The sequence below is a fragment of the Solanum verrucosum genome, unplaced genomic scaffold (genome assembly GCF_900185275.1).
Source record: "Solanum verrucosum unplaced genomic scaffold, falcon-dt-bn FXZP01000060.1, whole genome shotgun sequence".
NCBI lineage: Eukaryota > Viridiplantae > Streptophyta > Magnoliopsida > Solanales > Solanaceae > Solanum > Solanum verrucosum.
In genome coordinates this window covers 8,265,310-8,290,831 of record NW_026020129.1, presented here as the reverse complement: position 1 = coordinate 8,290,831, position 25,522 = coordinate 8,265,310, and the positions used below count along the sequence as shown (strand labels likewise).

Sequence of the window (25,522 nt, the reverse complement as noted above, 5' to 3'; positions counted from 1 at the left end):
GATTAATATTTTTATTTAGCTATTTATGCTTTTACTTGAAATCAAACTTAATAAATATTATAAGATAATTTTATTTGTGGATTTGATTAACAAGTAGTAACACTAACACCATGTAATATTATCTTGTTGATATTTATGATAATATTTTTAAATTATAGTTTAATTTAAAAAATTATAAAAAAAAGTTTATTTTTAAGAAAAGAGGGTTCACCCGTAGCCCACATACTTGTGGGCTGGGCCGACCATTTTTTGGCCCACACTAAAAATGGGCTAACCCAGCCAGACCCATCAAATTTCAAAGCATGTATGGGTTAGCCCGGATGGGTGGGTCAGCCCATATTGACAGCTCTAGTTTTTAACTCCTCCAAACCTAAACGAGCATGTCATTTATGAATTATTTTGTCACTCTTAAATTACAATTAAAAGGAACAACCTCAAATAGATCAAGATCTAATCTCGGATCATTCTAGGTGAACCTGATTGCTATAATCTCTTTGATTTCTTGGATATGTTACGATTACTCATTAATGACTAATTAAATTTGATAGATTCCCCCACACAAAATAAATCAAATGTTGGCACATCTCTTAAAATATTATTGTGTTTTATACATATTTAGGAAATTTGTAAACATATAGAAAGAGAGTGTAACATCTCGCACCTAGAAACGACTATAAAGAGTTTAAAATATGAAAATATTGATTTTTGGAAAGAATAAGGAAATCTAGAAATTTTTGTCTAAGTTAAGAAAGTGAGTTCTGGCCATTTTCAAACGGCCATAACTCCTAGCTCAGGATGATTTAGGAGCAGCTATTGATATGGTTGAAAATCCCTTGGAGAGACCTTTCCAACGCCGCCAAGTTTACACAATTTCGACATCATATGAGTGAGATATGTCTTTCGGAAGTTGGACTGTTGGATTGATGAAAGTCTCAATCCGGAATTAAAGAAGGGCAAAATAGTTTTTTCTCTAATTTATTTCCTAATTCGTTTTTAGGGATTTATTGGGGTAAAAACTTATTTTTTGTCAGATTAGAAAAATTAAATTCACGCTTAGGACTTGGAGAAAAGAGAAAAGAAGAAAGAAAGGGAGAAAAGCCAAGATTTCGCCAGGAACGTCAAGCGTTTGAAGTGGAATTCGTCGGGGGTGATCCCTATTAAGGTATGTGAGATCTTTTAGTGATGGGTTAGTTCACCCACACACCAACTTGTTTCAATTCAGCAAATTTGGAGTTGTTTGAATGTTAAGAAAGTGAAGTTCTTGAATAACATTGTTGGATTCTTGTTGGTTGATTGTTGAATGCCTAGTGTTGATTTGATTCGTGGTTCCGGGTTGTTTTTCAAGTTAAATCTATTGGGTATTGAGGGTACTAATGATCCTAAGTGTTTGGGGAAAGAACCATGGAAGTTAGGAGGGCTTAGAGATGAAAAACGGAGAAGAAAAATCGTCAAAAACCTGGGGAAGGGGATGGGGCGTCACGCCAACCAGCGCACCCCAAAAGGGGCTCTGAAGTTCACCCCTTGGGGTGACGCGCCAGCCAGCACGCCCCAGCTGGTCCTCTGAAGTTTGAGGGTTGGCGCCTCGCGCTTCTCAGAGCGTCAGGGACGCCAGTTCTCCCCATTCTTCCCCCATCTTTTCGTACTAGTTCCTAAGTGATGTACCTATGTTTCCTAGTTGTTTCTAACACTCTGAGGTACATCTAAACATCATGAAATCATCCATAAACATGAGATCATGAACCTTAAATCCATAATCCAATTCAAGAAAAGTTAAGATCAAAGTCAAAGAAGTTAAGAGTCAAGTCTAGAAGATAAGAAGCAAGTCAAAGCAAAGTTTCTTAAAGTTTTCAAGAGTCTTTAACAATGTTTTAACTTCGTTTTAAGATTCAAGTTTTCAAGTTAAGCAAAGAGTAAAGAGTTGAGTTCATTTCTCAAAAGTTATAAGGGAACTAAGTATTCCCTAAGAGTTTATAAATGTTTTTACACATTTGAGCAAGAAAAGGGAACATTGATTCCAAGAGAGCTTTTAAGCTAAGTTTTGAGCAATTCTTTCAATTCAAAGAAAGAGTTTTGTTTTTACAAACATATGAGCTAAGTATATTTTGGGAGTAGTATTGAGCACCGATATGGGGATGCGAGTTCATATTTACTCAAGTCTCCATAAACCATGTAGTCATCATGGGTAGTAAATGATCATACTTTTTAGATGACTCCTTAAGATGTTTTTAGCATAGACTAGTGGATCCACTAAGTTAAGCATTCTATATGACGTCAAAGTATAGGACAGTTCTGACAGCGTGGGCAAGACGATGTATCACCACTTAGACTTATAGTGGTGGTTGTCGGTTAGAGAATCTCCCACATAAATTATATTACTTTTATATATACGTAAAATTGAGTTTGTTATTGCTTTATCTTTAACGAATCAAGTTGTTTACACTGTATTACAAGCTTTATATATATATTGCATGTGTCTTATTGCTTTATATTGAGTTCAGGTATTCATGAGTTGTATAAAACCAAGGTAAGTGTTCCTTCTTACTCTTTTTAAGCATAAGTTGTTGTTTAGTATTCCAACTCGCATACTCGTACATTCAATGTACTGATGCCAGTTGGCCTGCATCGTCTTATGATGTAGACACAGGTAACCAGGATCAGCATCCAGCGCGCCTTGTTGATCCAGCTTGAGCATTCAAAGTCTGTTGGTGAGCCTCCCTACATTTCGGAGGACCCCTTTTATTCGCTTTCTAGTTTAGTTCATTAGGATGTTGTGGGGTTTGTCCCAACATCCATCCTAGTTGTTTAGAGGTTTCATAAACAGTTAGTAGTTCAGTTGTCTTTACATTATCATTCAGATGTTGTTTAAAGACTGAGTTGCCATTTTGGCTAAACTATTATTTCTTAAGTATGCATGAGTTATATTTTCTTATATTTAAGTCTTCCGCTGAGTTAAGTAAGTCAAGCTAAGGGTTCACTTGAGGCCAACAATGGTCTTAAGTGCCAGTCCCTCCCAGGGTGTAGGCTCATAACGTGACAGAGAGTCTGAACAAAAATTATTAGATTCACGTGAACCTGTGGCAATTGAACTTCAAACACGTTCATCTAAAGTAAGTGAATTGCAGACTCCATTAGTAAATCAAACCTATTTTTCTGAAATTTGCACTGTTATACGTGAGTTGCAGACCCCATCCGAAACAAGATTTTTATAAAAATCAAATAGTGTACAAAAAGACAAAAAATAAAATAGTCAATCTTTCCGTTTCAATTTATTTGTCTTACTTTTCTTTTTAGTCTGCTTTAAAAAAAAAGTTATTACTCTTCAATTTCAACTTTCTATATGACATGTAGATTTTTTTTTATAAATTCTACGTAATGTCACAAGATTTAAAAAAAATGAACTTTTTTTTAACTTCATATTGTGTCAAGTTGAAACCAGACAAACAAATAAAAAAGTAAAGGCATGTCCATTAGTCTATATTGCAAATGATTAAGATGAATTACATCATCATCACAGAGGAAATAGGAAGTTCACTTTTTTTGGACGACTCTTTTTCACTTCTTCAAAATTATGATCTTATAAGTTGGCTCCACAACATGATCATTAAGATATCCTAATAATATCACACTATACATTTTTCAACTTTTCTATCTTTGGAGGAAAAAAGTGGACAGATTTTGCACAATTTTCTGAAAGAGATAAAGATGAAATCAAACATATGCCCCTTTTTCTCAAAAAAAAAGTCTACCCTCTTCTCCCTTATTAGCTTTTTACACTTTTATGCAAATCTACTTTTTCTTTGTTTGATATTTGATATTCATATTAGAATTCAGTTAAATTTAGAGTTGCATCGAAAAGTCTCATATTGAAAGTAAAGCACTCCAGGTGACTCTATAACAAAGGCTCAAACTTAAATTTTCTTATTATGGATGAATGAATATTTACGAGTTTATCACAATCCTCGTTGATGTAATCATTGAATATTATTATCAGTACATTTTTTCAACAGTCCAATTAGTGTACTTCAATCAATTTGAAAGGTCACTCCTACATTTAGGTGCTCTTCTAGTCAAGTCTTTATCACCACATTCTTTCAAATTTTGAAGATTATATCTCCTATAGAGTATCAGAAACACTTATTCACACCTAATATTTATGTGAAACAAAAAATAATTTAATTATAAGGTCACAAATTAATGTTAGAGCTATAGTTATCAGTTATCATCTAATGATGGTTAAATTATTGAAGGTCATAACCTATAAGATGAAGTTGATTTCTCATATGGTTTACTCAACGTAACTAACAACTATTCATGACTAGTTTACACAATACAATTCGAACTAGTCGAGGTCTTTATATAAATACCAGACACCGAATTACTAAGTTAATTGAACATATTGTAATTCATGATCCAACGGCTAATTACATGGTGTAAGTCATGTCAAAAAATAAAAAGTGCATGCATGCGCTCTTCCACATTTAGAATATTGTAAATGATTAAACAGTCACTTAATATTAGTGCTTTTCTTTAATTATTTTGGATTCATTCATGCGTGTGATTAGTGGAAACATAGATATGATCTCTCTCTAATTAACTATATTATTTGATAAGACTGACTAACTAATGCAAACATAAGAAACACTTGAAAGAAAGTGGACTATTGAGATTTAGTTTTGTATTAATTATTAGATTATTCCACACATATATATACAAAATATCATGTTATAACTTATAAGATCAACATAGTCGGTCCCAAAAAATGATCGATCGAGACATAAAATGATCCCAACACAATTGAATGGATACAAAGAATTTTTATAGTTGATTTTAACAAAATTTTGAATTGACCTATGTCTATTGATTTACCCGGTCTCAAAGTAATATGTTAGGTCGATGTTTTAAAAAAATTCATATAGTTATATTTATCTATTTATTTATTTTTATTTCAGTCATATCATATGATTCATGATTTTATACACAGCATGCAATTGCCAATTGGAATGTGTTTTCACTTTGCAATAAAGTGTGGGTCTCTTTTCTTATCTTTTTCATCTCCACCACAGTCAAAATCTCATTATTATGTTTCACAGTGCAGTCAATGAAAGCTACCTCCTTTCATTGATTTTTACACCCCTCGTTTTCTTTTAGTGTTCGGTATTCGCATTAAAACTTCAATTAATTTAAATTTGTGTCGTATATCAATAATGATCTTTAGCAATAATTAATTAGCGGTAATAACTTAATTGTCACTAAAAATAAATTTTTAGCGGCATTTAGCACTCTTTGTAAATGTCCTAAAGCCTATAGCGACACTGGATCCAATGACAATTAACTAATGCCGGTAAAGGCTTATCACTCTTTGTTAATGTGTATATTTATTGCCGCTAAATATTATTTTTGTTGTAATGTATAAGATTTATTTAAGGAAAAAAAGGCTCTTTAACAGCTTGAACAAGAGACCTTTGATTTAGGATGGAGAAATTAATCATCTTCATCCCACCATAATCCTGATTGATTTTCTTATCCTTTTCAACTTCTCGTAGATTCTTAATTTATTTATTTTTACTTTTTAATTAAAGTATGATCATCCAAGGAATCAAGTGCATTTTGATGGAAGATTTGGTTACATTTTTTAATTAATAAAGAGAGATATTGTACTAATCTCCTATGTAACTACAAGATTATGGTCATCAAAGACCTATGGAGCTAGCATATTAATTAGGAGTAAATATTAATTTTTCAAACTAACCCAATTAGGAAATGTAACTGTATACTTATTATAGATGGGGACAGTTTGAGCATGAGTTTAGTGGAGCTAAGATACATGATTACGTAGAAATTACTAGGGAATTAATGTCCTATTCAAATAGAAAAAGCAATTATCCAAATGATTACGTAGATAGTTTATTTTAAATTACGAGTTTCAAATATTTTTTATTTTTTTAAAATTTTATGTCAAATCAAACGATATCACATAAATTAAAACAGAAGAAGTACAAATTACTGTCTATTGATAAATATGTGTATATAGGAAAGATAAATATCTTATATTCAAAAACACGATCAGAAAAAGGAGAAAGTGGAATTTTTGAAAAGGAAAAGAAATTCATTTTACTATTTAGACGAAAAACGTATTATGATAGTTTGGTATTAGGTAAGCACCGAGGGCGAATATAATATTTTACCAATTATCAAGATTGTGAGTCCGCTTAGCTTGGAGCAACGATAAAGTTATTTCTATGTGATCTATAAATTAAGTATTTGAACTGCGGAATCAATGTGTTAGGTAAACTATCTATATTACACTTAGGGATCGTTTGATAGAATGCATTACACACTCTATTTGTACTATGTTATGTATAACTAAGACATGTCAAATCATTGTATTAGCAATGCAAGGAGTTTTCAAATTTCAATATATGCATATTTAGCATGGTTAAAGACACAATTGTCCTTCCAAACATTTTTCATATCCTTTTCAAATCAAATCGTGTACAAGAAATAATCTCATCATAACTAATAACAACATTAATGATACATCATATTCAACATTATTTTTATACACCTTACCAAATTGTAATTCCTTAGAATACAATCTTTCTCCAATTCTACAATGAATTAATATTAAATATTTTATGTATCGAACTGTCTTTTCTAATCGAGAAATAACTTGGAAAAACTGTGCCATCTAACACCATACTATACAGTTGAGCCTTGAAGTTTTTCCCATCGCTGTGCACAGTTGCCCATCCTAGACAGTTGAGCCTTGATGATCATTCGTAATAAAAGATTCCTTAAATTTATTAATCCGATTAATTTAGTATAATTTTATTACATAGGATTTATGAAAAAGAAAGTACTCCATCAAAGATTCTTTTATTTTTCAATTTTAAAGGCGAAATATCGGATTAAAAGTGAAGATATCTTATTTATCTCATCACACTTTCTAGTGACCGATTAAGAATTGTGTTTGGTATGCACAGTGATGTTCTCCAAAGAAAAGTTTTTTGGAAAATATTTTTCTTATAAGTGGTTTTTTGTACTCTCTCATTTTTTCTGTCGATAAGTAAGTAAAAAACATATAGTTATTTATATACAATCTAGACAAATACTTCCGAAGGTTGGAATAATCGTGTTGCCGGTTGGTGTGGAGAGTAGGAGGTGGGGGGGTGGGTGTGGTCATAGGGGTGTTCACGAGTCGGTTTGGATCTGTTATTGGTCAAAACCAAAACCAAACCAACTTAATCGGTTTTAAAATTATCAAAACCAAACCAAATATAATACATTTATCGGTTTGGTGGTTATCGGTTTCGGTTTGATTTGGTTCGGTTATTCGGTTATTCGGTTATTAACCATACACAAAAAAAAAGAAACAATTCATTGAAAATGTGAAAAAAGTCACAACAATTCATTCAAAACGAAAACTAGTTAGAATGACTTAAATTACTGAACTTTTGATCACTACATTTACTATCAATAAAACTTTTAAATTCACTAAATTGGCCTAGAAGGAAGAGACAATAACATTTTCAATCCCACAAAGAATTGTCATAGACACTCATATACATGAAATCAATAAGATAAATGTTTTCATCTTGGGCATTTTTGCTTTCAATAAGTAAATTATAAAGAAATTTTAATGAAAATATATGTAAGATCTTTAAAGTTGTTTATAAAAATAATATATTAAGTATGTATATTAATAAAATATATGTATATAGTTCGGTTCGGTTCGATTATTCTTCCGTTTTTTCGAATAAAATCATAACCAAACCAAATACTATCGATTTTTAAAAATCTAAAACCAAATCAAACCAAACCCAAATAAAATCGATTTTATTTTATCGATTTGATTTGATTTTTCGGTTTAAATCGATTTTTATTCAAATCAGGAACACCCCTATGTGGATGTCGAATTGGAGTGTGGGGTAGAGATGATAAATGAACATAAAACGCTATTCACGAAATTTATTTTCACTATTCGTATTAAGAAAGTTATTTTCATAATTTCTTAAAAGACTTATATTTTCCTAATTACTATTAAAAATATTTTGATTAATTTAACATGAAAAAAAGTTTCCCAACTACTGCACACCTAACTCATTTATTTTTTTCCCTAAAGATTCTCTCATGAGTCATGACCAACTTCTTTGATTTGATTTTGATTTTATAAAATGATATAATGAACAAAAGACAAAACTTATAATACTTATTAATTTGTTATAATTGCTTTTTTTCCATTCGATGGTTCTTATTAACTTTATTTATTTATTTTGTTACAATAGGAATCAATGAAGAAGATGCCTTTAATCAACACGAGATGTGATGTAGTCGTGTGACTGTTTTACCTTTAATTAAAATTTTGAGTTTCAGTCCTAAATATGAAAAAAAAAATTGTTGAGAGCATTATTTTTTAATGGATCTTGCTGATCTGAATTTAATTGTACTTCAAATTCTAAAACAAAGAAGAAGATGCGTTACATGTCACAATTTTTTTAATATTAAACAACTGGCATTATTTTTATAAAGAAAAAAATAAAAATTAGTGGCATTATCAAATGCTCTTCTTTGTACTAATATGGGAAGTAGGCCAACAGCCCAAACATGAAGCCCAACATTGCATGGCTTCCAAGTATGTTATTCTCTGGCTCTCCTCTGCAGATATCTCAGTTTGCTGCATTATTTCGGCTCGATAAAATTTAATAACTTTGATATAAATTTTTAAATATTATTTAAATTTAAATGATGTTAAAATTAAAAATAAAGTTTTAAAATGTATTTGGTTATAATTGTTTTAACATATTTCACTTATAAAAAATATAAATAAAGCATGACTTGTATCTATAAATTTTAAAAGCTATGAGAATATTCAATTGTACCAAACATACCTGCATTGAAAACCCTTCATCGACTATTCCATGGAGTCAATGAACTAAATTTCGTACCAAATATATTTCTACTATTCCATTTATCAAGTAATTGCAAATAAATTTTGAATCTGACTCTATTTTTGTTAATTTTTTTTAAATAAGATCAAAATTTAAATATAAGTTGAATATTTTATCTATGTAAATTACTTTATCTGATAATTTAATTTAAAATAAATAAATTTAAAGGCAAACTCATTATTCACCAAACTTCTTCTCACGCGTGTGATCTTGACAAAGTGAAGCGTATCAAGGATAAAAATAATTAAGCATTGATGGAAGAAGTACTTCTTAGAAGGAGATGTTTAGAAGAAGACGTCTAACATACTTCTATAAACTCTTGAACAAAGAGATCAGGATAAAGACATTGTTTTGGGAGATTTGGAACACCCAAAGAGATATTGTAATTATGATTATCGTATATGTATGAAGGTTATTGAGGTTAACAGTGCTATTTTATAGGATGTATCGGGTTAGAGCAATCTTATCAAATGAGATTCCGAAGAATTTTGAAAAATCATCGGTGGGACAGATATGAAGTGTCTGACTAAGATGTTAATATATTTTCATTTTGATAATTATGATACTTGTCATTTTTCAACATCAGATATACGATAACATTATCCATCAAAATCGTCATAATTCTCGACACACTTTATTAAACACTAAGCTACACCTTCAAATATATATTTCATTTTGATAATCATGATACTTTGACTAATTTCACGAATACATATCACCTCTCAATAACAATAAATATAAGATGACTTTATCCATCAAAACCGTCATAATTTTCAACGCATTTTCTTGAACACTAAGTCACACCCTCGAGTGGATAACACACCCTATATTTTTTGCAATCCCTTATATTCCAATTTGTCCTATTTGCCCCCGCCAGATATTATTTCCATAAGCTCATAAAAGAATATAAGATACCAACAAAAAATATGGAGGACTTGTCTTGTACTATTTAGCTTATACACTTGTTCTCTTTCAATTCTATTAAAAATCTTCCCTTTCTCCTTCTTCTTCTTCCTCCTCCCTCTGTTCCTCCAAAACCAAAAAACCCTCAAAAACTTCCACCAATTTCCAAGATTCAACAACAATTCCATTTTCAACCCATTTTACGAGATACCCTTTTCAATGTTGCCCTTTAAAACTCTCCAAGAGGCAGAATCCGCCATTGGAAGATCTCTTACTACTGCAGAAACCATCTGGTTTAACTACTCTGCTAATAAATCTGATTACTATCTTTACTGTCACAATATCCTTTTTCTATTCCTAATCTTCTCTTGTGTCCCTCTTTATTATCTTTTCCTTGAAATTTTCTTCAGAAAATCAATCCAGTCATACAAAATTCAACCAAAGGTCAATCTTTCTTTATCTGATGTGTTTAGGTGTTATAAGGTTGTTATGCGCATGTTCATCCTTGTTGTTGGTCCTCTTCAACTTGTTTCTTACCCCTCTGTAAAGGTACTTACTTTTCTCTTACTTTTAATGCTTTTTTTTTAAAACTAAAAAAGGTGTCTTTTTGCAATGTGTTTGATGGGGTTTTGTTGAATCTGAAAAGGTTTTTTTTTTGTTTATTTTGTTGATCTTTGAATCGACGGTTTCAAATTTAAGATACCCACTTGTTTATTCTCCTTTTGAAATTGGTTGTGCATTGTCCAGTGTATTTGATTGAGTTTTAAGTAGACTAACTAGTCTTGGGTTCGAGAAATCCTGTTGGGAGTCATGCAGTGCGTGATCCGGATTTAGAAGCTCAATGTGGGCACTGGACTTCAGATGGGAAACCAAAAAAGAAAAAGTAGACTTACACAGGGAACCCCTAAATATTATTGACTATTGGAATCAAATAGGGTCTAATAGAGCTCAATGGATATTGAAGATTCAAATTCAACTAGTTTGGATCGATTTGTTGTTTGTTTGATTTGAGTTTTTCACTTTTCAGTATGGAAGTTGTAATTTTTGTGTTAATTTTAGATCAAGGATGTGAAATTGAGATACCCATTGTGATCTATTTTATGAATTTTTTGCTATGTAGATGATTGGGATTAGAACAAGTTTGCCCTTGCCGTCGTTATGGGTAATTCTGTTGCAGTTGGGAACATACTTTATAGTGGAGGACTATACTAACTATTGGATCCATAGGTTCTTGCATTGTAAATGGGGTTATGAAAAGATTCACAAGGTTCATCATGAGTACACAGCTCCAATAGGCTTTGCTGCGCCGTATGCTCACTGGCTAGAAATCTTGATCCTTGGGATCCCCTCGTTTCTTGGGCCTGCTATTGCGCCAGGTCATATGATTACATTCTGGTTGTGGATTGCATTCAGACAGATTGAGGCTATTGAGACTCACAGTGGGTATGCATGCGTGCTCTTTTGCTTTTTGATTTTTCACACTATGGTAGTAGTACTAAAAAGTTACTTTTTTGGTGATTAAGTTTGTGATTATCTTCTAGTATGATAATTTGACCAAATCATGGGTTAACAGTAATAACTATCACTTTATCCCTTTTTTTGTTCACTGTTTGCTTTTTTGATCTCTAGATGAATCTGTATGCAGTGAATGGAATTGCATGAGATCTCTTTTTAAGTGAAACAATAGCTTTTTCCATAGAAGGATTAAAAAGTTGTCTTCTTCTGTTCTTTTCTTTCTCAATTTCCACATAGGTCCTTCCCCCCCTTGTCACTGTGCTATTTTCTTTTGCTTTTGGTAGATGCGGTTGGTAAGGTTTGTGGCAAAAGTCTAAAATGTGAACTGCATGTTGGACATGTAAAATGGTGCTTATAGCATCTGGTTTTACTGTTAAGATGTTCTTCATGGAAATAAAATGCAATCCCTCAGAGAGTCTAGACGTCAGTCACTCTCTGTGTTTTGTGATATCTTTTATATCATATGATTAAAAAAAATGTTAACTTTGAGGTCTCACGTTGAAAATCTTACGGATACAAAAAACACTAAGTGATTTCTTGCCATCTCCTAAGCTTTGGTGAGCATAGTTACCGGTCTGTGCTAATGGAATCTAGCAGGTACCTAGTGGAATAGTGGAGGATGGGCACAAGCTAGCCTGGACACCATCATCATCAAAAAAGAATAAAAGCATTACCTTAGTGTAAGATCCTATAGTCCTAGGCAGTAGCTTTGAGAATTTTCTTAGGGTGTTTCTCATGCTATATTCCGGGATCGACAAACTAGATTAATTTTCTCTTGTGATCCAGCTTTTTAAGGTATGTGATAAGTGCTAGTTACATCTGATTTTCGACATTCCAACCTTTGTCCTTTGGAATAGATGTAGCATTTTGAAACCCATGTCTTGCTTTCACTTTTCAATTTCTTCTCTGATAGCTGGTCCCATTTTTGACATATTTGGCCTTGCGACAATAATTAATTAGTCTGTGGAACTAAAGTTGGAGACAACACTTCATTTTGCTTAGAACGGGACAAGTAGTAATATTTTGGTATCGAACTTGAAGATGCTGATAACTTAGTAAATCTGTACAAGCAAATGCTATATTTAGATATAAAAACTACTAATGTCTTAGTCATAGAAGATGCATGCAGTTTACGTATATATTGCAGAATGCACTTCATTTTCCCAGTTGATATTTTAAGAGAAATATTGTCGACTGGTTATCATTGGATATGATCTAGACTGGACTTTCTTTTTTTTTTTTTAAAAAAGAAATTGATAAGGTTATGATCTACAGTCTAGACTGTACTTAAAGCAAGCAAGATTGGCAAATAGTTGGCAAAGTTAAGCAAATATTTCTATTTTGAGGGATGGTGCTTGGTACCACTTTACGCGCCAACTATTTGCAAGTGTATGCTGTGCATGTAATAACTACTAGCAGCTTCCTGTAGAATATGATAATAGTATGTTAGGAGTAGAAAAGATGACCTGTTTATGTCTGACTGTATCTCGATGACAATATCTTTGTTTGTTATTCAAATGTTATCTTCTTGCAATCGTTGATATTGCAAGATATAAGGCAATACTCTGAACAACAAGAGTTTTATTTTTTAAACCTTATCGCATAAAATTGCTTCTCATTGAATCTTTGTTGGTCTGCCAATTGGACAACGAAAAACATTGTGGTGCTTATTGATATAATGTTTAAAGAATTATATTTATGTGTTGGTCTCAATTTCAACAAGTTTTATTTAGTTGCAGCATCTGAAGTATCAGCTTATTCGTCAATACTAAATATTGGAAATTATTGACAGAGATAGTATGGGATGAGAAGTGACAGAGACACTTCTCTTTTATGACAAGTCTGTCGTAAATGTAATCAATTTTGAGCATTTCGGAACTCAAAATGTGGAAAGTGGCATAGTTTAGCATCATAGTCATGTTTAGTCATTCATGTACAGAGATCCAATTAGGAGTAGCAGGTGAATTGTTGCTAACTATGTTAGCTGGGATCATTTCTTTTCATATTAGCTTGTTTATTTCTTTACAAGATTATTTCTTTTTAACTGCTGGTGTTAGGAAATTGATGTACTCAAGCTTACACTTGAGTAATCGCTTAGAACTAAGGATTCCCTGTCTAATCTAAATTTAACTTGCGGGGAGAGCCCATTGAAGCAACTGCTCAATAAATAAATAATTTTTGAAATAGAGGCTTAGATCTACTGACTCATCTTGCTCGACTCTCTTTTACTGCTTTGATGCTAGTCAATGCTATACAGAGCTGACTGCTGAGAAAGTTTTTGTCTTACAAGATTTTCAACGATCTCTTTAATTGCTCAGTTTAGCTGTATATTGTTGAAATCTTTTGCTGGCAATGTTTTATATAGAGAGTTCTTTTACATTGCTCCTACTTCACACATGAGTTAGTATGGTGATTGAGGCATGTTTTAACTGATCTATTTTCGTCATTCTTTCAGATATGATCTTCCTTGGAGTATCACCAAGTATATACCCTTTTACGGTGGAGCAGATTACCATGACTACCATCACTATGTTGGGGGCCAAAGCCAGAGCAATTTTGCTTCAGTTTTCACCTACTGCGATTACATATATGGAACTGATAAGGTGATTTCGGTATTGTGGGTGTTTATTTTTGGGTTACAAGTTCCTTTTTGTAACCATACAGATTCTTACACTATGCTGCTTCTTATCTCACAGGGCTATCGCTATCAAAAGAAGGTCCTCCAGCAGGTATCACTACTGTGACTGCTTTTCATTCAGTAGTTTTAAGGAAAAATTGCCGCCTTCTTGGATATTTCATTATATAAACACTATATTGCTACCTAACTAATGGTTGTTACTTGTCGTCAATAATGAAACTAATTAGCTTTTTCCATATGGTTCAAGTCGATGAAGTTGTAGGCGTTGATGTTTATTTTTGAAGCCGTGCTTCTTTGCCATAATGATGTATGCCTTTTAGCTGATGATGTTGTGTTTCCGCAGTTAAAGGGAGCTTCAAATTCCAATGGTGAGCAAAATGGAGGTTCAGCGACATTTGCAAAAGATTGCAAAGATGACTAAGTCCTATATCTCCTAAGGCCTTAATAGTGTAAAACACTCGGACGCATCATTTGTTTTAGGTTGACCACATCTGCTGTTCAGAATGTGTTAAAGCAGTAGGTAGGAGTATAACTTCATCGTGCATATGAGTAACTACCTCTAGAGTAGTGGCTCTTTGCTGTCCATGAGGAGTGTTTGGAACCCAAAATTTGTTTTGTATGCAGATAGTATTCATGAATCCTTTTTAAGTTGTGAAATGAAGTTTAGCTTGTAGCCTGAGTGCATACTGTTGCATCAGCAGTAGGAGGGTTGATTAGGCAAAAGATTGCATGTAGGGTGGATTTGTTTTGTGCTGAAAGTGTTACTATGCAGTTCATTTTCTTTTTAAGTGTAACAAAGAATTGCATGGTATCCTATTATGTTTTTTAACACAATGCTTTTCACTGATAAACAAGTGCAGTGTCTTTTCTTTTAGATGAAGGGAAAGGAAGAATGTGATGACTCTTTCATTTAAGTTTTTACTTTGTTTCCCAACCCAATGTTCGGTACTCGCATTGTAGTCTGCCTGGGCCTGATTCGCCCATTTCTAGGGGCAGTGATCTTTCATTGGGCACGAAATCGAAATCTCGGGTTAAGGGTGGAGAGATCTCACTCATCCCACCACAATCCAAATGACTTCTATAGTAGGAATGGGGAAAATAAGTTTCATATGTGGCATTCTGTGTTAATTGGCTACTTCTCACCTCCAACACATCCATTCCCCTACCTTCATTGTATGGTATTTGCCTAAACTATATACAATTACTTTTTGGACAATCTTTTCTATATATTTACCGAACACAAGAAAATAAGTGAGAAAATTGTTTATTTGCCACGGCAAATATGTTCAAACACAACCTTAAGTTTGAACTTTACCTTTTACATGAAGTATCAAAAGGCTTAATAATACAATGCTACATCAAATTCGTATAATTATGCAAGGCTTTTATACCTCCTTTGGCATGTGAGTTTCAATAACAAAGTAAGTTCAAAGTCTAGATAAAAGAGAATGATCGTACCAAGTTCGATGATCCAAAGTAAAAGTTAATTGTAACTATGATAAACCTTTTGTATGATTCATATAATCGATTTTAACTAAGGCATACTTAATTGATTGGTGTTGTTGACCTGCCCTCAGCTTCACGACTAGTGATATAATCTTTGAAGTGACAAATATTCATAAATAACCGCTTAATTACTATCATGAATCTTCAAACTCCATGGCATGTTAGTCATTATCATGAAGTTTCAAATTTCATAACTGAAAGTCTATAACATTATCATGAAATTTTAGGTGTGGAACTTAAAACTTGCAATTGGATTACATACTATATCAACTCAAAACTGGACCAAACTTGAGCCCAATATTGTTAAATCAAAGGTCCCAACTTAATTTCTTATTTTCTTGGGTCATTGCTCATTAATTCTTAGAAATTTACATATAAATAGTAAGTAGCAACAAAAGTTTCAAATTATGCCACAAAGGTTAAATATCTAAGGTGATTGATCTCATAGTCAATTTTTACAATTTGAGCTATCACCTCGAACCCCATACCCCATCCACGGTCTCCTCAAAGAAAAGCATTTGTCGTGACGCAAAATAACTGTTATTCTTTAATGTCTGGTGAACATTATTGGATCAAAAAGCCCGTCTAGCTCAGTTGGTAGAGCGCAAGGCTCTTAACCTTGTGGTCGTGGGTTCGAGCCCCACGGTGGGCGTCTTTTTTAACATTTGGAAGATTAATTTTTCTTAATGGGCCGACCTGATTCCCATGCAACAACCTCACAAACAATAGCCCAAGCTGTTGGGTCAGCCCAAAAGAAAAAGAGTCAGTTTCAATGTCTTTACTAGGCTGTTTGTTGTAAGAGATCTCTTTTTATTTGGGGGGGGGGGGGGGGGGGATGATTACCGATCTGAACCATTCAATAATCTAATTTACAAAAATATACAATACTTACCTATTGGAAAATTAGTTGGTCAAAGGGTATATATCCGTAACTTTCCCCTTTTTGTGTGTGTATGAATTGAAGAATACATAAAAATACAAACCACAAAATGATTCTTGGTTTTTTCCTATTTGTTTTGAATCAAAGAGTTGGGGGAGGGGGGGGGGGGGATGATTACCGATCTGTACCATTCAATAATCTAATTTACAAAAATATACTATACTTACCTATATATAACGTATCAGTGTATACGTTGTGTATACTTCATCAAAGGGTATATATCCGTAACTTTCCCCTTTTTGTGTGTGTATGAATTGAAGAATACATACAAATACAAACCACAAAATGATTCTTGGTTTTTTCCTATTTGTTTTGAATCAAAGAGTTGGTTGATGTAGACTTGAATTAACTATTCTTTAACAAGTACAAGTATGGGGCTAATGTATTATTGAATTTTGTGCCCTCCTCCACCCCCCCACAAATTTTAAAAAAAAAAAAACATGGTAAGTGAATAATAATAGTAGTAACCAATTATACAAGAGAGAGGGTGAGTTGCCTAGTGACACAGGTTGCTAATAAAAGAGCAGACAAAATCAGCTTCAAATTTATTTTTGTTTAAGCCAATAAGATTGTATTGATGGGCCTATTTTTCAATTTTAGGCTCATTCATCAATCAACTTCAGTTTCACCTGCCTTTGCTATTTCATTTATGCATCTAAAAATGGTACACAAATGTCCCATTCCCAATTATTTACATGCCCAAAGTCTAGACTAGTAGCCCATGCTCACTTCAACTATTAGGGTTTCCTATAATAATTTATGAGGGCTTGGGTGGAGTTACAACATTAGGTACTGATTAAAATGAACCTAATAGCTTTTGGTTCTGTATTCAGATACTTATTTGAAGTTTATGAGTTTCTATAACGATAATTAGGTTAATAATACAATAGTAAAATATTTACAAGTACTTGCAGAGGCAGAGCTAGTTTGGGGTCAAGGGGTTCATTAATTCGAACCCCCTTCGATGGAAAATTATACTATTCTTAAAACTGTTTTTCATGTATATATATATATAGTAGATGTCGAACCCCTTTGCCTAGTTCATGCGTTCACTTCTTTAGATTTTGAACCCTATTAGTGAAAATTCTTGCTCCACCACTAGGTACTTGCTGAAGTTTAATCTCATCATGTACTTGTCTGCATTTCTAAAAATTTACATGTCTTTGTTAGGTTGAAGCATGACTAAAAACTTTGTTTTATGAATAAGTCCTACTCAAAAGAATTTGGGACTTTTACATGGTTACCCAAGGTTGTGTAAAAAAAACTACTACATGTTTATACCCATTCACAAAATTCGCACAATACGTTGTATACCTCTAAGGTATACAATTTACATAATTGTATATCCAGAATGTATACTACATGAAGAAATATATATATATATATATATATATATATATATATATATATATATATCATAGTCATTATATTGTTTCATGACAATGACATGCAAATTGCAAATCATGCTATGAATTGCTAATGTTTTCCAGGTGATGTTGTGTCTGTGGATTAAAATAAGTGATGTCATTTTCTAGCATATTGGAAAATACTAAATTATTTTTAGGAGAATACAAACAATTCACGTGAACGTAGTACTTAACTTTGCTCAAATTTTGTATTTGTACTAAACGACTCACTAAATGTATAAATGAATCTTTTGATTGTGAATCGATTATCATTACATACTATTAATTTGAAGTTATTGTCAGAACTCATAAATTTTAAATCATAAATTCACTTGAAAAAAAGAATATTTTTGTATCATTAATTGATTTACTTAGTAATTTGTTTTAACGGTGAGAGTTAATTTTAATATATAGTCTTGAAACAAGAGGCTTCGTGTCAATCACATTCATATTTATCGAGTCCAATTAGTACGTTGTATAAATTTCTTTTGACTATGTGACAAATAGAAATTATAAAATAATCTGCATAATAATCAACAAGAAAAGACATAATCTTTGGTGAGTTAATTAATTTGTAGGTATCTGATTAAAGGGATAATAGTGCTTTCGATTCCTTAATTATTTGACAAATCTAATTTTGCTAAATGGTGACATTCAACTTAGCACATTTAGCTCCTAAGTACACTTTTGATTAATCAACTTAATTCGCGAATGATCACTTAATTTTTATTTTATTATATCAGAATTATTAAATAATAATTTGTAACAAAAGAAAGTCACTAAGACTTTAGTCGTTAACTAGGTTTTGTAACAAAAAGGTCTCTTAATTTTGCTAAAATATCACATAAAATCACGAGAAAATAAATAAGAAATTTTCTATGATGTTTAGGTGAAGTTAAGTGACATTTTGAATACTAAAAATTATTTAACAACTATTATGACACTAAGGCTAAATAAATAATCTATTTGTTAGAAAAAATATTTATTTACTTTTGATGCAATAAAATAACAATAATAATCGAGTAACATCCATGAAATTACTTGTCGAAGTGACAAAATTTCATTGAAATTACATGTATGTAATCTTCTGTACTAAAATTTTAATTGCATGTATGTAGAAATTACTCAATCAATAAGCTTCTAATTAACCGTTAAAACGCATACTATTGTTTTGACATACTTCACTTGGATTTAGGATTTTTCGAAAAAAAAACTCTTTATCGTTATAAAATAGGAGTAAGGTCTGCATATACATTTTATCTTTATCAAATTCTAAGGGGTTATTTGATAGTTGGTTAGAGTTCGGGGTGTTCACGGTTTGGATAAAAACCGATCCAAACCGAAAAATCGAATCAAACCTATAAAATAAAACCGATTTTATTTGGGTTTGGTTTTAGATTTTTGAAAACCGTTAGTAGTTGGTTTGGTTATAGTTTTATTCGAAAAAATCGAAGAAATAACCGAACCAAACCGATGAATTATAGACAAATATTTTATTAATATACATACTTAATATATTATTTTTATAAATAATTTTAAAGATCTCATATATGTTTTCATTATAATTTTTTTATAATTTACTTATTGAAAGCAAAAATGCCAAGGTGAAAACATTTATTTTATTGATTTCATGTATAAGAGTGTCAATGACAATTCTTTGTGGGACTGAAAATGTTAATTTATCTTCCTTTTAAGCCAATATAGTGAATTTTAAAGCTTTAATCATAATAAATTCAGTGATAGAAAGTTTAATAATTTCAATCATTCTAACTATTTTTTTTTGTTTTGAATTGATTGTTGTCACTTTTTTCACATTTTGAATGAATTTTTTCTTTTATTTTCGTGTATGATTAATAACCAAATAACCGAACCAAACCAAACCAAACCGAAACCGATAACCACCAAACTGATAAATGTATATTATATTTGGTTTGGTTTGATTTTGATAATTTTAAAATCGATTAAGTTGGTTTGGTTTTAGTTTTTCCCAATAACTGATCCAAACCGACCCGTGAACACCCCTAGTTAGAGTTATGCATGTATTACTGATGTAGAGATTAATTATTAGCGAATCTATGTATTATTTTATGCAAGTATTAGTTATGCACGAATTAGTTATTCCACTTATATCTTGCATAAAATAATCATAAGTTTTCTCATAACTTATACATATATTAGTTACGCGAATTTTTTAATTGTTAATCAAACATCTTATTAATTTTATACATTTCATATCTACCTACCAAATATCATATAAGTTATATGAAAATTAATACATGAAGAATTTCTTTTTTATCCTGCTACTAAACAACTATAAGTCTCTAGCTATGAATTGTAAGAGTACATTGAATATATTGTTGTTGTAGTAATAAACCATCAATACATCACGCTAGATATTATTATTATTATTATTATTATTATTGTTATTATTATTTATTTATTTATTTATTATAAACAATAAAAGAAAGTGACATCCAGGTGGAAGCAAAAATATGAAAAGGGCTCATCAAGATTTATTGTCCTAAAGCCATGTGGTGATGGTTTTTCCATTTTATTTTGCTTTCTTCACTCATTGGCTATTTCATCCTTTTTTTTCCCAATCTACCTTTTAAAAAGTTAATAGAATTATACACATCCACATATACTATACTTTAATTATTATATATATTTTTTCATAATAATTTCTTAGGCTTTATTATTATTATTCTTTAGCTTTCCTTTTTTCTTTTTTTCTTTTTTCCTCCTCTTGGGAGACATCTACAAAGAATGTTGTCATCTCAATCTTAACCATACACATGTTTTTATTAGAATCTTACATAGTATACCACCTATATCATTATTACAATTTTTCTACTTTTACCCTACTAGGTAAAATAGCATTCATAGGTTAATTATACAGTTCTTTAATCATTCCAATATGTAATCATAATTCTTATAGTTTAAAATACGTGGAGCAATATTGATTTTACTCATTTCCTCTAATTTTATGTTACTTTTATAGGACTAATATGAAGTTCAAAGTATTGATTAAATTTTAAAACTTTATAAAACCTAGTGAAAGAATATATTGGAGTTGTACGTAGTAGTTTATAAATTTATTTTTTGGTTTTATGTTTTTTAAATTAAAACCAACTTATTTTTACATAAAAGATTTTAAAAAAACATACTAGATATCTATTTTGATTAAGAAATATTTGGGATAAGGTGGGAGTAACTTTTATGGTGGATAAAATGAATGAAGTGAGACTGAGATATTATAAAAATGTGAAGAAGAAATGCACAGATGACCTAGTGAAAGTGTACGGGAGAATGATTATGGTGGGTATGAGGAGAGTTAAAGGTAGACTGAAGAAGTATTGAGAAGAGGTGATTAGATACGATATGAGACATCTCATATAGGGGTTATGGAGGTTGAAGATCAGATAGAAGATTAGTATAATAGTCAAGCATTATCTACTCTCTTATTCTTCGATATTATTATTACACGTGTTCTTTGCTTCGATTAATATATTATTTGTGTTGTAACTATTTCTTTTTCCATTATTTTTATCAAGACTTCATCACGATCATATTTATTTTTCATACTTGATTTTGATATTCTTTACTTGAATTGAGAGTTCATCTGAAAAAACTCTCAACCTTCACAAGATAGAGATACGACTTTGTGTACACACTATCTTCTAAAACCACACTAGTGAAATTACAATATATTATTATTGTTATTGTTAGTATATAAGGAATGTATTTTGAGTCTTTTTTCTTCTATATATTCAAATTGTAAAGACTCAATTTATTTATTTTTTAAAAAAAGTTTGATTATTTAAATAGATATATGGATTCTATAACCCAAATTTCTTTTAAATAGTATATATATATAAACAGAAATATACTAAATATTTTGATAACAAAATACTAAAAAGTGTCACATAATTAAATTGAGCGAGTAATATTATTTTGATCATGGACTAATAATTATTAGGAGTGATCATTTAAGTCGTGAATTAAATTATCTTGAAATTATAATTTCTGAATTCATTTAACCTATTTAGGAGATGAGATAAAATAATCTCAAAACAGATATTGTTAGATGAGATATTTTAAAATCATAATAAATCTATATTGTCAATAAAATACAACATAAATTTTATCTCAAATTTAATTTTAAAACATCTCATTTTATGTGATGTACCAAACGACCCCAAGTGGGATATAACAGTACTGTATTATATGTGGAAAAAAGTAAAGTTAATTATATCCCACCTAAAGTTAATTTGACTATTAGATGATTGAGCTTTCAAAAAATTTATATGTGACTCGACAAAAAATAAAATAAAATAAATAGACAGATTGTTTTATTTTGACTATGTAATTGAATGAGTTTTCAGAAAATTTGTAACTCATTCAAATTTACATCATGACTACAAAAGAAAAGGTCAACAATATTGAATTTCCAAAATTTTAAATTCCAATGGAATTTAATTAAGATGGTAAACTTAGTCTATAAAAATATAATAACACATTTGATTTGAACGATAGGACGAGTTAATAACTAGTCATTTTAATAACTCAAATTTATTTTGATTCACATAAATTCAGCTTATCAAGAATTGAACTAATTTGGTGCAAAGTATATCATGACATGTGAAAAAATCTGTTGATTAGTTTTTAGAATATATTTATATTTCAAACATAACTATTAATACATATAATTAAGCATTTCATTTTGTCCACAATGAGGAGTCTTCTCAAAATATATAAAGAAGGGCCATGTTAATCAAGGGGGATAGGTGTTTCTCCATTTATAGGAGCAAAAAGTTGATTTTGATGTAGACTTGGCACAAAAGTTATGTTTGAAAATTCCCTAGTTGCTATAACCAAATGCTCAAGTCCAATGATGCTAAAGTATGAAAAAATAAGACTAAATAAATAAAACTTAGCATAAATGTCAAACATTAATTCTTTTAAATGTTGATAATTGAGAAATAAAAGTGGAAATGAAATTACTCTTAAATTTTTAATGGACGAAAATAATTCAATATACATCTTTATAAGATATATACACCGGTGATCGATATTGAGTTGCCTCTTGATTTATAAAAAGTTAAAGTGTTTAATTAACAATAGGTCATATATGTAAATCGGAAATATTTAATTACCACATTCGCCAAATGATACAAATAGCATGCATTGAGAATAAATGAAAAAAAGATTGTTTGAGATAAATGAAAATATTAAAATAGACGAGGTAAACCTACAATCACATCCTATCTTAACGGTCTCTTATGTTATTATTAAGAACAAAAAACACCGAGCTGATTTAACATCTTAACTCCAAGCTCAATGTCCGATTACTATAACAAAAATGATTTTTAACAGTTATAAATATACATATTAATATAGAGTGTTAGAATTTTTATCGACATTAGTTAATTGTTACTGGATACAGTATCGCTATAAATTTTAGGAACATTTACAAAGAATTCATATTTTTAACGACAATTAAACTATCACCTTTAATAAATTGTCGTTAACGATCATTTTTGATGTAGTGAATAAAATAAAACATACAAATAATTTTTTTCTTTGCACAATAAATGTACAATGTATTTTTTATTATTTTTCTTAGCATAAGTAAGTTGATATTTATAAAATCGTCCGTATAAAAAATCTCTAAAAACTTTTTTTTTTACTTCTTTTGCATGAGGGTAGGATGAAAACCTCTTATCATTAAATATAAAGTAAATCATATAAAAATATATTCACTACACAAAGTGACCATTAAATCATTTATAGCACTAGGAAAAAAATACATTACATTAATAAGGACTAGACGAATTGTGTGTTTTTATATATTCATTTCAATAATTGGCTCCTCGTGTGTTAATTATTTATTTATTTTTGAAAAAAAGGCATAAAGACCAAAAAAGCCAAACCCATTAAAACTAAATCAATTACCACTGTTTATGTCACCAACTCAAGTTTAGTTCTCCTTTCGTCTATTTTATTTGTCATATTTTTTTCACAATTTTTTCAAATTAGTAATTAAAATGATGATTTAATTAATTTATTAATTTCAATTTGATATTACTTATTCCTTCACCATATTAATCTTTCTTCATATTTGTTAAGTAAAAGTAAAGTTAGAAATTATTAATTACTTATATATATATATATTTTTAAATAATAATAATTTTAAATTATTTATTTTTCAGTAAGAACAACACGTAAAATGATCAAGAAAATAACTTTTGAATTAAATAATAATAATGGTGTTTATTGCAAGTTGATATGGTGAACTTTTTGCAGGCACATTTTTTATTGTCTGATTTTGGTCAACACTGCTCCAAGAAAATGAAGAACAATTGGTGGGAATTATTTATTAAATTAAATTTATTTTCATGTATTTTTTTCTACAATCAACACATGAACAACAAGGCGCAAAAAGAAAAAGAAAAAAGGGAAGCCAAATTAGCTCACAGTAGAAATTTCTTTTTCTAGAAAAATATTTTTTTAATTATTAGGACAAATTTTCTTCCCCATTAGAAAATTTGAGGAAAAACAAACAAACAAACAACAAAAGGACTCTTCCTGGCGCCCACATGACCTTTTTCCCACTAAAAAAGTCCCATGACAGAGACAGAAATAAATAATACTAGTAATGTTTTAAATGTTGATGAAATTAAAGTTGAGATATTTAAATAAAATACATGTATTAAATAGTAAACAAATGGAAGGAGGGGCATTCACCAAATCCACGAATCAAACCTGAATTCAAATTAGCCGGATCTAGTTGGTTTGTAACGATACGAACTCGATTCGCTCAAACCCATAGGGGTGACAATTGGGGTGGGGCAGGTCACACTCTTACACTAGTTGCTCTATTAAGAGTGTAACCTGTCCCGTTGACATATTTCCCTGCCCTGCCCTATTAAGAGTGTAACCTGTCCCGCCTCAATTTATCACCCTTAATTACATGTTGGAATAAGGAGAAATATATTGAGCTTAACTATTTTCTTGATTAAGGATTGTACCACCTTGTCTTCTGATAAATTAATTACGATAAAATAGAAAATAAAATTTTAATAAATATTCAATCTGAATTCTTAATTTTACGATGAGTTTAGTGATAAAAAATTTAAAATTAAACTCAATAAATTTGAATCTTGAATTTAACTCAAGACGAAAAACCCAAAAAATAAGTTTAAGAAATTCCACAAGAACTCCCAATTAATGGCATGAGATTCTTTTCACTTAATTAAATTTGCTAATAACATGCCATAATTCTTCAATTATGCACATATTTTTTGGTTTATTTCTTTATACAGAAAGAAAAAAAAGATATTCATGACTCCTCATTTTTAGTATCCTCTACATTAATGAAAAATTTCCTTATATAATATGAAAAATTTCAAATTTAGATTATAACTTATTTCAACTCTTATACACTTTTTCCAAATTTTAAAAGAGTATTTTTCACCCAACAACATTATTTTTTTGCATTTGGAAAATAGTTAGTATTAATTACCTTTTTAATGGGACAACAACTCTTGTGGACAAATAATAAATTTTGTTAAAGCTATTCAAAATTAAATATGTATGTATATAAGGTAATACTTTTATGAATATTTTTTATAGATACCCAATATAGTTTCTGACAAAAATGTTC

At 30.5% G+C, this 25,522-nt stretch overlaps 3 protein-coding genes and 1 non-coding gene across 10 annotated transcripts in view; 3 read left to right on the top strand and 1 right to left on the bottom strand.

Annotated features, from left to right (window-relative positions):
• LOC125826137 (primary amine oxidase-like) overlaps positions 1-25,522 on the top strand; it is a 177,032-nt gene that overhangs the window by 12,795 nt on the left and 138,715 nt on the right. The window lies entirely within an intron of this gene.
• Positions 1-25,522, bottom strand: part of LOC125826167 (ATP-dependent Clp protease proteolytic subunit-related protein 2, chloroplastic) — a 231,171-nt gene that overhangs the window by 83,243 nt on the left and 122,406 nt on the right. Inside the window, exon 1 of one of the 2 annotated variants that reach the window (XM_049505482.1) lies at positions 11,918-11,921. The exons of the other annotated variant lie outside the window; for it this stretch is intronic. The gene's annotated coding sequence lies outside the window, so the exon portion shown is untranslated. Of the gene's footprint in view, positions 1-11,917; positions 11,922-25,522 lie in introns of those variants that run through there. 2 annotated transcript variants of the gene reach the window in all.
• LOC125826166 (methylsterol monooxygenase 1-1-like) lies at positions 9,880-14,811 on the top strand. Of its 2 annotated transcripts, XR_007442929.1 has the most exons (6): positions 9,880-10,400; positions 10,972-11,294; positions 13,822-13,969; positions 14,063-14,095; positions 14,348-14,524; positions 14,629-14,647. XR_007442929.1 is itself a non-coding variant. In XM_049505480.1 (5 exons), the coding sequence occupies exons 1-5, from the start codon at positions 10,071-10,073 to the stop codon at positions 14,423-14,425; spliced, it is 912 nt and encodes a 303-aa protein (XP_049361437.1). In that variant the 5' UTR covers positions 9,880-10,070; the 3' UTR covers positions 14,426-14,811. The 2 variants fall into 2 exon arrangements, 1 of the variants encoding a protein (XP_049361437.1); XM_049505480.1 differs by having other exon boundaries at positions 14,348-14,811.
• Positions 16,090-16,162, top strand: TRNAK-CUU (transfer RNA lysine (anticodon CUU)). Its single transcript has one exon. It is a non-coding gene; the product is annotated as a tRNA-Lys (tRNA).